The 18,830-nt window shown below is 37.8% G+C and overlaps 1 protein-coding gene across 1 annotated transcript in view; it reads left to right on the top strand.

Moving 5' to 3' along the window:
- Window positions 1–1,439: 1,439 nt before the first annotated feature.
- Window positions 1,440–18,830, top strand: part of ubr2 (ubiquitin protein ligase E3 component n-recognin 2) — a 42,207-nt gene continuing 24,816 nt past the window's right edge. The window contains 11 exon segments of the mRNA XM_079855030.1: window positions 1,440–1,588; window positions 10,240–10,499; window positions 13,919–13,997; window positions 14,696–14,806; window positions 15,831–15,961; window positions 16,171–16,309; window positions 16,413–16,475; window positions 17,449–17,569; window positions 17,843–17,892; window positions 17,894–17,917; window positions 17,919–17,952. Coding sequence (XP_079711156.1) covers window positions 1,505–1,588; window positions 10,240–10,499; window positions 13,919–13,997; window positions 14,696–14,806; window positions 15,831–15,961; window positions 16,171–16,309; window positions 16,413–16,475; window positions 17,449–17,569; window positions 17,843–17,892; window positions 17,894–17,917; window positions 17,919–17,952 — 1,096 coding nt within the window. The 5' untranslated portion in view covers window positions 1,440–1,504.

Raw genomic sequence — 18,830 nt, 5'->3', positions numbered from 1 at the left:
TATAAATGGCCCCTTATCAGGTGCTATTCATTTAGGGATGACGCTATCAGCCCCCTTCCCGTACTCTCTGTGAGTCCCTTATGATTTTGCACTATATGAGCCCCGGGCGCCTGCCCTTGGGACTTTGGTGTTGGATCTCAGCACGCACGGCGTTTTACACTGTGTTCCCCATAGCGTAAGATACTTATGCAGTACGAGAGACCTCTCGTAAGAGAACGTACTCGGTTACTAACGTAACCTCGGTTCTCTCTAGAAGAGGGAACGAGTACTGCGTATCTTTGCAGTGCATGCAACAAGCTCTGGTTCGCTTTGGCAATGAAAACCAGTGTGATCAGCCTATCAATCCATATTTATTAGGCCCATGCCACGTGAGTTTCGGCGGGAAGTGACGTAGTGGGCGCGAAGCGCCCCCATTGGATCTGACGTCACGGGGGCCTTTCTCGATAGGCTGCTGCAGTTGCCGCAGGTCAGCCAATAGGCACGCGAGCCGTCTTGCCTATGCCTTTACATTATTTAAAAATTAAAGGATAATTTTTGGCTTCAGTATCTCGCGGAAAAGAGATTTCCCCATAGCGTAAGATACTTACGCAGTACTCGTTCCCTCTTCTAGAGAGAACCGAGTACGTTTTCTCTCAATCTAAAATCAAAACTTGGAAAATTTTACTGTGATATGACTCATTAGATATTGCTTGATGCTGCAATATTTTTTTTTACCTACAAGAGTCTCCTAGGATAGAAGGAATGGGTGGATATTCTGGAGCAACTTGGCATGTCTGACTGACCCTTGGCCATCTTGGTTTGGAGGGGTAAATAAATCGAAACACAACGGCTTGCCACTTGGTTGCAATTTATAGGATGATGCACCAGGGTCCAATGAAGAGGCTGATGTGCAACTTTGCCATAAAAACCCGTGCAAATTCAAGAAAATGCTTTTTTAATAGCTGTCCACTGTAGTGACCACAATGCGTGAAAGGGTTAAATAGTTATCTTAAATTGTTATAATATTTAGGATATTCAGAAGGAACAGAACATCAGGAGGAACAGAAAGAACATGTAAGTATTATTCATATTCACTTATAGTCTTACTTAAAAATGTGATGTCATGCCAGGTTTGGCATCACTGATAGATCAACTGGCCTATGGGTGATTGAAAAATAACTGCATAATGATGTTGCAAAAATGCACTAGAAAAGCCTTCACATCATGAGCACCTCTATGAAACATATGTAGGGAGTTTATTAGAGAAATAACAGCATACAGTGTTTGGAAGGACAACTCTTTTCCTTTGAAAACACCAGATGCTTTGGTAAAACCTGTGAGAACTTGAAGGAGTGGTTGGCTACTATCGTGACTTGTCACCAAGGCAACCACAGGGACGCAGACCGTACTTTCCCATTAGTCAGCAGAAAAGTTTTCCAGGTTTGTGACGGAACGGAAGTAGGGCTGGTTTCCGGTTCCCTCACTGGCACTGCTGCTTCTGCTGCTGCTGGGCACTGAAGGAAAGATGGCGGCGGCCGAGACTGATCGCGATGCACCGTCCGCTCTGTGTAGCGAATTCCTCAATTTCTCCGCAAAGGACACCGCTGCGGTAGGCGACAGTTTCATAAAGACTCTGCAAATGCCCTATCCTGATGAATTATATAGATTTGTTGGCAGAAATCGATGCGAGGGCGAGGAATTTTCTGTTTTTCTCGCTCCTCATCTCGGGTTGTTTTGATGAGTGTTGTCCTGCTAACGCGCTAACAAGCTAGCCTGTGAAATTTTCACAACTCAAGCTCCAAAACACGCATTTAACACTCCGTTTACACATGTATTTCTGCAGTGTACCTACACGTTATAAATGCTTTAATTTCTCGCTTATGGTGTTTAACTTATGGTTTTGCTTACTAGGAAATTAAGCTTTTAAAGAGATCTGTCAAGAGTTGGATAAAAACAACACTGGCTTTGTTCAATATCTTAACGGTTTTGCGTTCTTCTAATAACATTGTTTCACGGACAGCTCTTTTGACACGCTGTTTAAACTGATTTAGACAAGCAAACCGAGCCTGACTATTTGTGTAGCCTAGATTTTCTGCATTCCTGTAAAAACATTAGAATGATCTGTATTTCTTTCGCAGAACAGCAGGTGTTGAAGAATGTTGTGGTTAACAAACTAAACATTCATTTATTTTAGATATTCTAGTTACATGTTTGTTTTTCATTTTTGCATATCTGCTTACCCACTATATTTCCATGCCACATCTATCGGTTAAACACAAGTAGGTTTGTTTTTACAATGTAGCACACACGGTGGCTATTTGAAACCACATTCAATACCTCAGTTTGTCTTGGTTTGTGTTGTCTGATAGACTGAACGACAACAGTGCACATTATCCTGGCTATATTAGACTCTATTAATCAGCATGCGCATGAAACATGGATCATTTTGTGTTATAGGTCTGTAGCGATAAAACTACAATCTGATTGGCAATCTCAAATGAACTCATGCATATGGTGAATTGTCTGAAAAGAGATGCTGGATTGTTTGGCTATATGTTCTCTAGCACTAAATCCAGGTTAGTAGGTCGATGTAGACAGTCACAGAGACTGCCAAGTTCCGCTTACTGTACATATGTAATCCCTGTGTTTCCTTTTAGCATGTGATTGTGGCACATACCTGCTGTTGGACATTAGCTAGGTTGCTATTAGTATTTTCTTTAGGAACAAATTATGTCAGAATTGCACACTATAGTTACAAAACCTAGTGAGCTTCCTACATGGATGGCTGTCTTCTAATTTAAGGCATGCATTCATTTTTGTACAATTTTGTGCTAATTAGTATACGCGGTTACATGAATATGCAAATGAGCCCAGCCTCCACTCACTCATACAGGCTCTACATGTGGATGTATCAAAATGGTAATGCGTTTTATGAATCGCTTTCTACAACGTCAGACACATAACTGAAATTAGCATGATTAGCCTTGACTGTTATTAAATAGCTAATATTGTGTTATGTTACACAAACCATGTTCCCGTTCATTATCTCAGAGTCAGACACCTCACTTGCCTTCTAAAAAAAACAGCAGAAAGGCAAAGAAAGGCAAATAGTTCATCATTACATCGCAATATATATCATATACATAATGCACCCGCTATATTGCTAAATGTAGGCTACCTAGGGATGGCTCGATACCATAATTTTGGTTTCGGTACGGTACCAGAACCTAATACCTCGGTATCGATACTAAATCGATACCACAGGTGACAAATAACCAGCCTCAAAATTTAAGTGAATTGAAACAATTTTATTAAAAAACACTGCTTGAAACTCTGCAGTACTGAATGTGCAAACAAAAAGTATCAAAATGTTAAAATAAATAAATAAATAAAAAACAGTCAGGGAACTTACAGTAGATTAAATTTTGATTTTGAAAAAAAAGAAAGAAAGAAACCTGAAATAATACAATTAAAATAGGTTAATATCTATAATAATTGATTAATATAGAATAATAATAGAATAATGAAATGACTAATTTTTAGCTGTCATGCATTAACAGAGAATTATCAACATTTATAGCATTTATTCATCTTGGTTTGATTACTGTTTGTGTTTGGGTTCATATTAGTTTAATGCATTGCATATAAAGTAATGTTAACATGCTAAACATGTATTAGTATATTTAAATAATAATTACTGATTGATCTAGATTAATAAATGCTATAATACGGTTAGGTCAGGTTACCTAATGAATGTTGACAAATGTAGCTTAAATGTAAAGTGTTACTCTAACATTCATATTAGTAATATCCATATTACTACTATTACTCTAGATTCCTTAGATTCCTCTAGGGGTCGCACTCGCCACAGCAGCAGTGATATGCCATTCATTTTACTATCACTAATACTAAAATTAATATCACTAATCTCTTTATTCATTCAAATTCAATTAATATATGATTGTTTGAAAGTGCAAAAATTATGAGACCTAAACTTCATTGGTTCTAGCGTGTCATGCAAGCACATTTGAGCTTTCGTGTTTACCGTGCCATATTTAATTGATAAGCTTTTATGTATGTGCGCTATGAATAAAAGTCTAAATTAAAACAGTTGAATGATGGACTCACCTGTCGATCTCTGAACTCTTTGAACAAGTCAGGATGATCAAGTGACAAGTGCTCAACGTTAGCCAGATTTGATGTGTTGCCTCCCGTCGCAAATTTAAAGCAGTGTTTGTAGAGTGGTGCATTGAGGTCTGTTGCTTCACCTTTCTCATTACTTTTGTAGGCAAAGTAATGCTATATTTCACTCCTACTGCTCTCTTTATTTATTAATTTCGGGCGTGTAGAATGAGCTTCATCTGTTTGATCCATCGTGTTCCTCCGTTGTCACCGTTTGCCGGTTGTGCGTGACCCGCGTCAGTTTGGGTAGCGCACTGCCGCCTAGCGGTGAACTTCGAAACAGCAGCGCATTAAATACCGAATTGAGCAAAATTATGATATTGTACCGTTTGAAATATAATATATACCGGTATTTTTGCAGTACCGGTATACCGCGCATCCCTAAGGCTACCTGATTTTACATATCAACAGAAAAATATAGCGGAGTAACCTGGCTTCTCATGAGACTTCAGTGGCTGATTTGAAAAGTTAGTATAAAAAATGAAAAATTTACACTCAAAGACTTAATACAGATTATTTGACATACTGTATCAGATTTTGTTTTGTTTTGTTGTTATTACTGTCAATGACAACTGATTCAATTGCACATTTAAATACGGTTGTCAATCTAGAAACTTTGCAATATGTAGTTATTTTATTATTATTATTTTTTAAATAAAAACTTATACACAGAAAGCGAGCAAATATCGCTGCCATTAAAATCTCGAGATGCACCAAAATTTTTGGGCCGAAACAGCAGCTTTCAGTTTGGGTCTGAAACTGAATTGGGGCTGAATCTGTGGCCGAAACAGATGTTTCATTAGCGCTTTCGTCTATTTTGTGCACACAACGTGGAACATGTCAGCTGTGTGGACACTTGCTCTGCATTGACAATATTAATTTCTTGATTTTAATCAGTAATGGTATGGGTTTTTAAATCTAAAATCTTTTAGTCTGTGCTGCTTTCTGTTGATCAAAACTTCACTAAACGTTTGATGCCTGCCATTCAATAATCGCAAAAAGCTTCGTTACTTTTAATATGAAGCAAAGTCTCATCTAAAAAATTCTGTTGGTTTCTTTTATTATGAAATTCAAACAATAAAGTAATTTTGGTGCTCTTTAATACGGTTTGACAGATCACTGTAATATCTCAGTTCAAGCGCACATGAACCACTCATCTCATCACTAGGGTTGCGTACCGTTCACCTTTTAACCGGTAATCCGGTGCCGGTACCTTTTCTTGTTGGTAATTTAGGCATTTTTACCTCAATAACTGTAAAGAAACTAAGTGTTATTGACATTATGCCAGAGCTGCCTTGTCTGGCATTGTCTGTGATGCTTGAATATTAATAAAACAACCATTTTAGTAAAAAAAAAAAAAAAAAATTCCATGAATGTTTTGTTTTCCACTAATTCTGTGTTGTGAATTTTCTAGTAATCAACATGTTTGCAAACTTCTAAATAAAATGAAAAATAATCAGATGAAATTAATTTGATTAAATGTTAATTTAATGTAATTTCCACCAACAATATCCATATTGTAATGTCTGCTGTATAATCTAGAAAAAAACAATAACATACATTTAATTTGGTCACACCACACATAGAGCTGCACGATTAATGGTTAAAAGATTGAGATCTCGTTTCGAACACCCACGCAATCTTTTAAACCTTTAAACCTGTTCTGTCTATTAAACCTTTGACGAAACACACCGCAACATTCAGATCTGTGTTCACGCTGCTGCTGGCCCAAAGAGAGCAGGTGTCATGTTAAAGTCTTTTCAACCTCACCGTATCATTATTTCTGCCTTACAAATATTCTATCACAGAAGAACTGGGATAAAAGTCTATATTTCAGATAAAAACACTGATGTCTACGGTAGTGATCTAATTAGAGCAAACCCCCGATTTAAAGTAACTTGGTGGTTCAAATAACGATTATATCGATTACACTTTATGCCACCATGTGGTGACAAGTGAAAACATTTATTTGTCAGAATCATTCAAAAACGCTGATTCATCCAGTTATGAAACGTGTTTGAATGAGTCATTGAATCATTCATTCAAACCGAGTGTTTTAAATATTTCAGATTAATTAAACATTTTAAGTTGACCTCAGCCATTCATATTTTGTCAGAACGTCTAGTAAATTACGTTATTTTGTTTACTTGTTGGAGAATCTTGATCTCAGTTTGAAAAAAAAAAAAAATGACGTGATTCTCAGGCCTCGTCCACACTACTGCGTTTTAGTTTAGAAACGGAGAATTAAAACTAATACGATCTCCGTCCACACCAGTGTTTTAGCTGCGTATTAGAATTGATCTCCGTCCACATTAAAACGACTGAAAATGCGGATCACGTGACCATTCACCAACACTGGGCATGCGCGTGCCGGTGTAAACACAACTTCATTGATAAAATTATCCCACCATGCGCTGGTTCTTCCCGGGTTAACCCAAAACCGACGCTCCATGTACGGTCGATACCGCCGCTGCACACGGGAATTGTCACAGATCGCTCAAATAATAGCTTGCCTCCGGCGCATGTAGCATAGCATTGTAAAATGCAGAATTTACTTGCACAACAGCTGCTAGCAAAGATATACGCCATGACTGATGACACCCCATCGTTTCTAAAGTCCTCCGTTTTGACCCGTCCAGACTAAAACGCCCTCCGGAGATTCAAAACGAAAAACGGGTCGGCAGCGTTTCTAAACTTCTCCGTTTTGGGTCTCCGTTTTTGCTGTTTTAGTGTGGACGGGAGGTGAAAACGTAGCAAAAGGTCTCCGTTTTTAAACGAAAACGCAGTAGTGTGGACGGGGCCTTAAAGGAGAACTCCGGTCAATTTTAACATTGAGCTCATTTTTTTGTACATTTAGAGTGCTGTCAATACAGAGAACAACGACAAAAATCGGTGTTGCCTACACCGTGTTATCCTCTTTTTAAAATTTGCACCCTGTTGACTTCAATGGGGCAAGTTTTAAACCTGCTTTTAGCCTCTTAACATCCTTGATGTGTCATTACAAGTGCACAGCCATGTGAGTGATTCCTTCAGAGTGAACGCGGGTGAATCTGACTGCAGTGAAAGATATTAATAAAAGTGAAGTTATTTCAGCCAGCGCTCATACCTGTATTTATTTCCTGTTTTCGGTCGAAGTCCACAGTAGTCGATTGTCGAGTTCTCCACTATTGCTTAGTTACCTATGATCACGCGCGTGAACTCGACAATCGACTACTATGGACTTCGACCGAAAACAGGAAATAAATACAGGTATGAGCGCTGGCCGAATTAACTTCATTTTTATTCATATCTTTCACATCTACTGCAGTCAGATTCACCCGCGTTCACTCTGAAGGAATCACTCACATTGGCTGTGCACTTGTAATGACACATCAAGGATGTTAAGAGGCTAAAAGCAGGTTTAAAACTTGCCCCATTGAAGTCAACAGGGTGCAAATTTTTAAAAGAGGATAACACGGTGTAGGCAACACCGATTTTTGTCGTTGTTCTCTGTATTGACAGCACTCCAAATGTACAAAAAAATGAGCTCAATGTTAAAATTGACCGGAGTTCTCTAATGTATCCAGAATCGTGCAGCTCTACCCTCACACTTCTAAAACAAACATTGTGTTCTGCCTAGTACTTGCTACATATAAACTTTGTTGAGAAATGTTTTAAATGACTGGTTGTCCTGTAAGGTCATGCAAATATAAACCAGTGGATGCAGCAATGCAGTCAAACACTGACTACTAGTGTTCCTTTTCAGACCTGACCTTTGTCCACTGATCTATTTACCTTGCCATTGTTTTGTTTTTTATCTCTGTGTGTCTGCTTTCACACTGTAGCACTAATTGACTAAATAAATGTATTCATAGATTTAAAATTATTAAAGTAAAAGGCTGCATTTCTAATATTCAGACAGTTGTGTTTTAGGGCTAGGAGAAAAAATCGATTCACCTAGCTATCGCATTTAAAAAAAATATTTTTACGATTTTAAAATCGATTTTTTTATTATTATTACAGAATCGATATAAATTCAAATTAAATTGCTTTATTTTCGTCCTTGCTCATAGACAAGGTTGACAGAAGTTAGCCACTTTAGTTCCAACAGAGGATGAAAAGGTTTTTTTTTTTTTTTTTTTTTTTTTTTGAAGGCCAGTCACATACAAATAATAAACATGACAATAAATATTGTACAAAAATAATAATAATAAAAAAATAAATAATTATACATGACAACAAATAGGAAAATAAAATATAGTGTAATTAAAATAATAATAATAATACAAATAAAATAAAATACGATAAAAAAAAATATATAGGTATGAGATCATCATATAAATAGCATAAAAGCTTCACATAAAGACCTAGTATGTTTTGCTTTACTATTTTTCAACCCAATTAGTAACTCAATATAATTTTTCAATTCTATCTGAAATAATTAAAAAGTTGGGTTTTTCCTTTAGCCCATTTTTAGTTTGTGTATATGGTATTTCCCCATAATTAAACAGAGATTAACAATAAATGCCACATTTGTTGGTAATCTTTGTCTATTAAAATAAAAAAAGACATCTTTTTCAGAAAAGTAAACTTTCATCCCTAAGCATTTACAAAGAAAACATTCCAAATCGACCCAAAACATTTAGCTATAAATGCAATTAAAAAATAAGTGGACAACATTTTCTTTCTCAGTCCCACAGAAATCACGTTTAACATCTACAGCAGTACGAAACCTAAGAGGAGGAGTTTTAACTGGTACACCAGATGAAGTCTTTTAAAATGTGCTTCTCTCACCTTATTTGTTATGCAATATTTTTTAGGCAGCAACCATGCATGATATTTCCAGTCAATGCACTCAACTTTAGAATGCCAGTGTGTTTTAGAAGATATTGGGCTGTGTTCAGTTAGTAACGTCCTAATAAAGTAATTATTCCATCATCTATCAGTAATAGTAACTCCTTTAATTGCAACATCAGATCTGAGACTCAGTGTCTGCCTTATTCACATTTCCTTTAAACAGACATTTTAAACCGGATGGTATAGCAATGCAGAGGATGAAATGTGTCGTTATCTATGAGTGTTAAAGTGACGTAACATCCCTTTCAAGTGGACGTGTGAAAGCGACGTGAGACTGAAAGCACTGAAAAGCACTCGTGATTCTCATATACTGAGTGAGAGATAAGACAGTAGAGCTGCACGATTCATCTTTAAAAGACTGAGATCTCGATTCAAACACCTACGCGATCATCTTCCATTTCGTCTGTCTATTAAACCTTTGACAAAATCATATCGCAACATTCAAATCTTTTTTGCCGGTAACCCAGAGAGAGTAGTCATGAAACAACAGCAGTCTTTTCAACCTCATTATTTCTGTGATACAATAGTTCAAATTATCAGAAGTAATGGGATAAAAGTTCAAATATGAAGAGTTCAGATGCAAAAGCCTCTAAGTGCCATCTGAAATTTTCTTCTAGAATGATCATTTTTATCAAGCTTGTATATTTAAGTTCAATTATTTCACTTAAATGGCAATGCAAATTACCTATTAATTGTCATCTAAGTGAAATTACTGAACTTAAATATACAAGATTTATAAAAATGATCATTCTAGAAGAAAATTTCAGATGGCACTCAGAGGCTTTTGCATCTCAACTCTTCATATAAACACTGATGTCTATGATATCGATCAAAATAGAGTAAATTAGCTTTTGATAGAAACTTGGCGCTTAAAATAACGCATTTATCGATTACGTTGTTTCACCACTAGGTGGCGACAACTGACTCTTAAAAAATGTATTTAATGAATCATTTATTCAAGAGAATGTAGTATTGTATGATGCTTCTGAAATAAAAGTCAGAAAGATGTGATGAATTGTTTTTGTAAATATGACTCATCTTACACATCATGTACAGTCTGTGCAAGTGTATGATTTAACCCATGGTGTAGTGTTAAAAAATCGCAATATATTGCAATATCAAATCGCAATACATATCATATTGGCGCCCAAGTATCGTGATAGTATCGAATCGGGAGATAGGTGTATCGTCCCAGGCCTATTGTGTGTGTGTGCGTCTAATATTTGACCCTTCTGTCCACAGAAATGGCTACAGGTGAGCAACCTGCCCAAAGAGGTGTACCAGCACTTGGCTTGCTACGTCCCCAAGATCTACTGCCTGGGCCCCAACCTGAACCCCCAGAACGAGGATCTGCTGGCCCAGCTGCTGCTCCAGGGCCCGCTCGAGTGGTACCTGTGCGGGGAAGAGCCGTCCGTGGGATTGGCCAAGCTGGAGCAGAACAACCAGCCCTCACAGCTCTGTGGCCATGTGTTTAAAGTGGGAGAGCCAACGTATTCCTGCAGGTACACCGTCAACACTTCATCATCATCTCTTTCCTGGGGTCTCACGGGTCCTGGAAATCCTTGAATCTGAAAAAGAAATGTCAAGGCCCTGGAAAGTGTGCAAGACGTTTTCTGGAAAAAATTCCATGTTATTCCCTCCGGTCCGCTAATGTGTTATTTCGCCAACACCTCGTGGCCTATGCATACTAGCTTGCTTGATTTCCGTTAGTTATGCACATTTACGCATTACGTTAAGTGTTTCCCGCGTGAGGTACTTTTGTGTTGTACGTTGCCATGACGTTCATGCACTCAAAACTGTAACAATGTATCTTACAAGGTAACACGATGTAACCTTGCTCTCACTTGAAATGTGGCTCCACATTAAGTCCTTGTATTTGATGGTATTGGACCTGGAAATGTCCTTGAATTTGAAGTTAACAAAGCTGTGGGAACCCTGTCTTTCTGATCCACCCAAAGAAGGGTGTTGATTCTCATCTAGTCTGCACCCACAATTATTCTCAATTCGTTTGATGTTTGATGATCATGACTCTGTGCGCTGCTCATCGTCTATTGCCTAGATTGTCTGTCATAATATATTTATTTATTTTCCCCATGTATGCTGCTGTAGCCGTCTGACCTGGGATAGTGCGGGTCACTGTGTTCCCACAGACGAGGAAGTCTTGGCTGAATTAGGTCAGCTTGCTGTTAGGTTAAGTCCTTTAGGCAAGATCACAGTAAGCCGGCTAAGAGGCCGGAGGTGACTGGAGTCTGCTCTGTGTCTTTGAGAAACAAATGAAAGGGCTCACACATATCCCAGATACTTTATCACGCTGGCTTTATGAGACTGGAATCTGATGTGATTGTTGTGTGAAATATAATGCATCCTAAGAATTTGTGCAGATCTTTTTACAATCCTGTCATGTAATGTGTTACTGGCTCTGATCCAAAACCCCAGGGATCTGCTTTGCTGTCTACATAGGCTACATCTTGTGCAGCCAAGGGAGCTTCAGAAAGCTTCATTCAACTAGGGCTGGGTGATTAAAACAATACCAATAACAATTACATAGCGTTTATATATTGTTGAAGATTTTTCAGCCTTTTCACGATATTCAATAAATCCTTTCTTGATGTTTGCTCTGAAATGGCGGAGTGATTTTGAAATGAAAAGGCTGATTATTTTATTATTATTTTTTCTCGTACACTAACCGTTTGTGTCTGAAAAAAAAAGTCACTTTTATTTCCATAGCGCTTTATACAATACAGACTGTTTCAAAGCAGCTTTACAGTGATAAACAGGAAAATAAGAGTTCTTCAATTCTGCTTTAAAGCATCTCTAAAGAGAAAAGTGTGTTTTTCTGCTGAGGTCAGTTCAATAACTATGTAAAGTTAATCAAATATGAAATGTTCATCTATAAAGCAGCTCTGCAGAAAACAGTGATGTCAGTTCTGGCTCAGTTCACTTTCTTATCCAATACTATCAGTACTAGTATATAGGGGTGTGACGGTTAGTATATAACCGTGAGACTGACGGTTATAGTCGACCGTCATAAGATCTCTATAACCGCCAAAACCGTGTTATTAAAATATTTTTTACAAACATTTATCATAGAGAATGTTTAAACACTAATTAAAAACAATTGTTAACAGTCTGTGTCATTAATGGTCTACGTCGTTTCCAACTGTATTTGATTCTTTGCCAAGTACCAACGCAAGTTTTGTTTTGTAAATCGTCAGACATAATTTTTACCACTTCATTAAGTTTTTCTTTAGAAAGCCTTTCTTTAAAGCGAATTTCGTTTTGGATAAATTGTATATTAATTTTAATAAATGTTTCATCAACCATTTGCATGTATTTAATAAATAAAAAGCAAATATAGTAGACAATATAATAACCGTGACATTGAGGCGACAGCGCGGCGCGTTCACTTGCATTGCATTGTTAAAAGCCTTTCTTTAAAGCGAATTTCGTTTTGTACAAATTGTATCTTAATTTTAATAAATGTTTCATCAACCAATTGCATGTATTTAATAAATAAAAAGCAAATGACAATATAATAACCGTGACATGGAGGCTCCGATGCGCCGCGTTCACTTGCATTGCATTGTGAACTAGAGCGCGTCTCGTCGTAAATGAATGAAACTCAGCGTAGGCCTATGCCTCATACATTAGCATTAAATATCTTTGCTGCATCCTAGAACAGACAAAGGCTTTCTTGCGGCTCACATCAGCAGAGCATTGCATCGTCCATAGACCGCAAAACAATCAGCGGATGGCGGGCAGGTGCGGCTTTGAAATTTGGTCAAAAAACGTTGGTGCGGATGATGAGTTTTGTGATGCGGTTGCGGACGAAATAATACCCCATCCGCGTATCTCTATCGATAACAACATTGAACACTACACAAATATAAATTGTATTTTTTTTAAATTTAGGCGATCAAATAGCTAATCAGTGTCTGCTCGTTTATTCAAACTAAGTTGTCCTATAACAGACGAACGCTGTTATAGGCGTCCCCCCCCCCCCCCCCACGGTTATGTTACGAACCGTCACATATGACTCACGTCATAACCGTCATCACCAATTCTGAAACCGGCACACCCCTACTAGTATATCCTACGCTGTCAAATCAATAATATTGCTAAATGTGTCCTCAACTAAGCAACAGTGGCAAGGAAACCAAATGCTACCATTTGTAACTATTTTTTACGTTTAACTTTTTAATGTAACAAAATAATTAAATAAATGAAATTTGTTTGTTTTTAATGCTATTAATAAGTAGATAAATAAAACAGTATTGTACCCTTCAAATATTGTTTAGTTAAATAAACCTTGAATTTACAAGTTCAAATGAAAAGTTAGAACTTCAAATTGAACTTTTTGTAATGACATGTTGGTTATATTAACTTGTAAATGACTCATTATGCAAACACACGAGGAGAGTCTCCGCATAAAAAAGACCCACGACTGGCAGATCAACGTTGTGCTGCTACATTTCTCTCTGACACTGTAAGAAATGAAATTAAGTTGAATGTTACAATGAACTGACACGATGATTGTCATCAGTTTAAATGGTGACAGGACAGGATGCATGTAATTAAGTGACGGAGCCGCCCGTTAAAGATGTGATTATGACAAAAGCTTGCCTACTCTTTTGCTATCCACTTAAAGTATGTACATTTTCTTCATAAAAACAGTACATGCTTTTAGGGCATAGTATAAGTAGGCAAATCGGGATGCAGCAAGAGAGCTATTCAGTTGCACTGCATTCTGGGAATGTTTTACGATGCATGTCAAGAGGAATCTTAATGATTTTGCTACCATTTATAACAACCTTCATCCGTGTCTCTGCTACCTGTTTGTTGTAGGCAGCTCACTGGGGTTTTAACAGCTGCTGTCCTTCTGTTGAAGTCATTTACATCTGATTTTGTTTCTCCTTATCAGGGAGTGTGCGGCCGATCCAACCTGTGTGCTGTGTATGCAGTGCTTCTTAGGCAGCGTTCACAAAGAGCATCGCTACAGGGTAAGAGGAAACGAGTCTTAAACATCTCACTCGGGTATGTCAGCATGTTGGTGTGACAGTCCTTGAGAAAGTGTCAAATACCAAGTGTGTGGACCCGTCTGCACTAGTGCCACGCGGACTCTGACTTCTCCCTGACAAGAAAGTCTTACAGTACAGTTCTTTGTAAAGGTTACAGGACTGATGGGGCTGTTGTGTCTGTGAAGAGAAAACAATCAATCTAACACAGTTAACTGTCCTATAATTTAAGGACAGTTTCAGTTTAAACTATGACTGATTTTTGTAACCATTTTGTTTGAAATGAGACATCTTCATACAAAAATCACCTTGACACCAGCTGACCAAAAGCCATTGCAAAAATTGCTCTCAGAAAAAAGACACGTGAATCATGATTTGAAGTGGGATGTTTTAAGAATTATACTAAAAGGCCTTTTACTTTCTATAAATTATCAATCAGACGACAGAAGGCATGTAGTAGATTGTGCGCAACAATACATTTTTGATCATGTTGATAATTTAGAGGCCATAGAAATGTGCATAGCAAATACAATACAGTAGGCTTTCTAGGGTGTGAAAAAAAAAGTATGTTTGTTTTAAGGAACACTAGAGCAGACAGACAGTTGCAGGTTGACTCATGACAATGAGGTAGACAGATATAGGAGACTTGAGATCATGTGCTGCTGTCTTTGTGCTCGCTGTAGATGACCACCTCAGGAGGAGGAGGCTTTTGTGACTGTGGCGACACAGAGGCCTGGAAGAAGGGCCCTTACTGTCAGAAACACGAGCCCAATATCAGTGACTGTTCCCAGAAGGTAAGATCCCTCTTCCTCCGAGGACCCGTTGTAGAACAGGCCGTTCCCGGATGACACACACGTTTTTAATACTAGAAAATCCACCAAAATGTTCTTTCTGTCAAAACTCCTTATCATTGAAACATGTTTTATTAAATTGTGCTAATTTTAACCCTGTGAAACTTTTTTTTTTTTAAATTCATTTAACTCTTTTGAAGAAATTTTACAAAGTTAAACCAAATATAGTTTTAAGAGTTTTTAGCAAAAATAAATTGTAAACAACTGATTTAGTTTTACCATTAATTTTACTCGCCATGATAATAGCCACAGAAGCTGGCATGCCGTTAAAAACAATCAAACAAACAAACCTCTTCCTCCGTGACATAGTCTTAGCAGGAGGGGAATAATGAGGCATTTAATGATCCCAATTACGCTCAAGGACCATTAATGGAACCACATCAAAGTCATCAGGGATGTGATTTTTCCGCATTTATATGGATTTCCGTGCTGTTCGACCTGGGACCCGCATGAACTGTGTTAATCTGACTGCATTGCCTCAAACAGTTACTAAACAAACGGCAAATTCTGTATTTTCTAATACCTTTATTTCATGCATTGGTTGCTTCTGTATGCGGTATGCCCATCAAAACTCTGTACAGTACTGTAAGTTTGGGGCGATTATAACTTGCATTTTAAAAACAACATGCACCAACCATTTTATATGATTTGAAATGAGAAATGTTGTCAATAAAAGAGACAAAAGGTCTATGATTTAGACTAAATGCTCTATGATTTAATGTTGGAAAGCACAAAAATTAAGACAGCCATAAACAATAATATTGTAGTTGTACTGTTTTTCTGTAAAATAACAGTATTACAATTATATATGTTTTTTTAATGTCTCTAATATATGTCTTTAATTAATTTTAATCTCAGTTTTAGTCAGTTTAGGATAACTTAAACTCATTTCAGCTTTTATTTTAATAAAAGCTTTAATGATTTTTAATAGTTGTAGTTGACAATAACAACCCATCTTGTTTGGCAGGATCCGTTGGCTAATCTGTCTGCGGAGATGATCGCTCGCACGTATAATGTTTTCGCCATCATTCTCAAATACGCTGTGGACATGCTCACCTGGGACAAAGAAGACGAGCTACCTGAAGGCCTCGAGCCACCGTAAGATATATAATCACTCATAGCTTGAAGTCATGTGATGACATGTCCCTTAAATGTTTTTTCCCCAATCAGAAGACACAATTTTTAGCTTTTGGGTAGGAGAGAAACCCATTCTAGACGCTCATGATCGTCCATCATGCATGTGATGTTTTTGAAAGCTGCGTTTTAGTATATTAGGAGATGTGTAACTTGCTTATTTTCTTCTGAAGGGCCCGTGGAGACACGTACTACTGCATGCTGTTCAATGATGAGGTCCACACGTACGAGCAGGTCATCTACACACTACAGAAAGCTGTGAACTGCACCCAGAAGGAGGCCGTCAGTTTCGCCACCACCGTGGACAGAGATGTAAGTGCCAGCTTAACCTGCTGTTAGTTCACCTGCCAGAGCCACGATTCAGGCTGAAGGCTCTAGCTTCTGTTCACTGATTACTTCTGTTCACCGTATTCAGGGCAGGAAGTCTGTTCGCTTCGGGGACTTTCAGTTTTGTGAGCTGGCCAAATCTGTTATCGTGGTAAGTTTTCTGCAATCACAAATCCATCCGTTTGGGTTTTTTACTATTTTTATTTCTTGTTAGCTAAGGCATTCATTTAAGTCTTATGAAGAAATCCAGTTCAGCACCTGGCTATGACACATGGTTCACAAACAAGATTGTTAGTTGTTTGCTTAGACAAACATCACTATTATCATTGATGCATCAAAATTTCGCCAAAAAGTGTCAGCTTGCATATCTGACAGTTTTATCCCAAAACCCATACAATAAATAGCATTTGATGCTCGCTTCAGTTCAAGCGGCACATGAACCAATCATCTCTTCCTCTTTACTACTAGTTATATCACATGAATGAACATCAGAAGGTATGTGGAAAGAAACAGTACACCTTAACATGTCTCATTTAATCACTCTGAATCAGTTTCAACTGTGAGGATACATCAGTAAAACATCTTGTAATGTTTCATTTACCTTAGGAAAGCCATTCAGTGTTCACAGCTTGATAGCCAATTACAAAAAAAAACTCTTTAAGAGAGGAGCATTTTGATATATATTTGCACTATAATACATATTCATCATAATTTTACTTATCCGGTTAGTGATGTCTTCATTATTTAATATAGCTCTTGTTTGAATAAATATTTTATAAAAACATTTTATTATATCCACTGTTTAATTGTAATCATTTATCAAATTTAATCATAATAAAAGGTTGATATAATATTGTCTTGTGCCATTTAAATTACAACTTTTTTCTTATTTGAGTGTTCATTATTAAATACATTTGATGAATTAGTTGATGTGTAACTTTTTTTCTAGAACTATTTTCTGTTTTCAGCTAAATCAAATGAAAACTTTAACTTTGGTTTCACTTTTTCTGTAAATAATATACTTTTACTAAGCAGTCATATTTTCTTTGGCAACTATTCACAACACTGTAGCATCATTAATTGTTCTTGTAAATGTAGTTTGTTTGTGAACACATGTTTTGCAGAGGAACACGAGCCGTCAGACGAAACCTCTGCGGGTTCAGGTCATGCACTCCTCTATAGTGGCTCATCAGTGTTTTGCGCTCAAAGCTCTCAACTGGCTCGGCCAGATCATCAGATCCTCAGGTCTGTCTCTGCATCTTTCTGTCTCATTTCCTCTCTGTTGTCGTTTGCCTTTCCTTTTAATCAAGTCATATTATAAAATTTCTGCTCTGTCTTGTGCAAAACCAAACTTTCTAATCTTCTCCAGCTGTTTCACAGCTGTTTATTTTGGTATTTTGCTATGATTCCAGTAATCTTTCATCAGTTTCGCGTGTTTAATAGAGCAGTGTGTTCTGAGTCAGCGTTTGCATCTGCTGTAGTGAATCAGTGCCTGAGTGTGTTACTGTCGCCCAGCAGATGCTCTGAGGAGGATCCTGTGTCAGGTGGGACTGCAGCGCGGGCCGGAGGGGAGAGAACTCTTCTCTAGTGGACACGCTCATTGCTCTGTGACTCCAAGATGTGGAAAGGTGAGGTGAATGCGTGTGCTGACATCAGCTCTCTTGAGATAATGCAGCACTGCAGAAACACACGGCACAGAGAATGACATGACGACATTTCCCTCTGACAGGTCACCTCAAAATAAACAAATTAACAAGTTGTTAGGGCTGGTCCGAATACCATTTTTGAGCTTCGAAGCTTCAGTAGTAATGAACATCGAATATTCGAAGCTTCGGAGAGAGGGGGCTGAACATATTCTTCTCTCTAATGCTGCGTTCACACCAAACGCGAAAATGCGTCTGGCGCGAGTGATTTCAATGTTAAGTCAATGGTAAGACGCGTTTACGCGCGTCTGGAGGTCTTGCGGCTGCGAATGAGGCGTTTAGCGCGGCGCGGTAGACGCGAATTCGCCTCATTCGCGCGTCTAGTTCGCGCGAATGACGCGGAATTGAGCGTCTGGCGCGTTTCGCTCAGGCGCGAATTGTGCTTTTTGTGCATCACGCGTTTGACGCGAATTCGCGTCTGCCGCCCGAGTTGAAAAATCTGAACTTCTGCGTCAATTCGCGCCGCGTTAACCAATCAGGAGCCTGCCTGATTGCTACTGTCACGTGGTGAACTGACAGTTTATAATGTTATTTTATGTTTGGCCTCAATAAATTTTGTAATATGACTAAAATGCACAACAAAGCAAATAATCTTTCACATAAAAACTCGATTTCAATATATGAGAGATACTCATTTTGTATTGAATGCTATTTATTCCATATTATAGATTATATGAAACTTTATTAATCTAATGTAAAGACAATAAACACAATATAAAAACTTTTCAAAAAATCACAGGACAGGTTTCACTTTTGGAGGCTGGCTCCATTTATTATCAAAACAAAAATAAATGACAGATTAG

The sequence above is a fragment of the Squalius cephalus genome, assembly GCF_949319135.1.
Source record: "Squalius cephalus genome assembly, chromosome: 21".
NCBI lineage: Eukaryota > Metazoa > Chordata > Actinopteri > Cypriniformes > Leuciscidae > Squalius > Squalius cephalus.
Note: the sequence above shows the minus strand (reverse complement) of the source record. Positions and strands in the feature narration are given on the sequence as shown.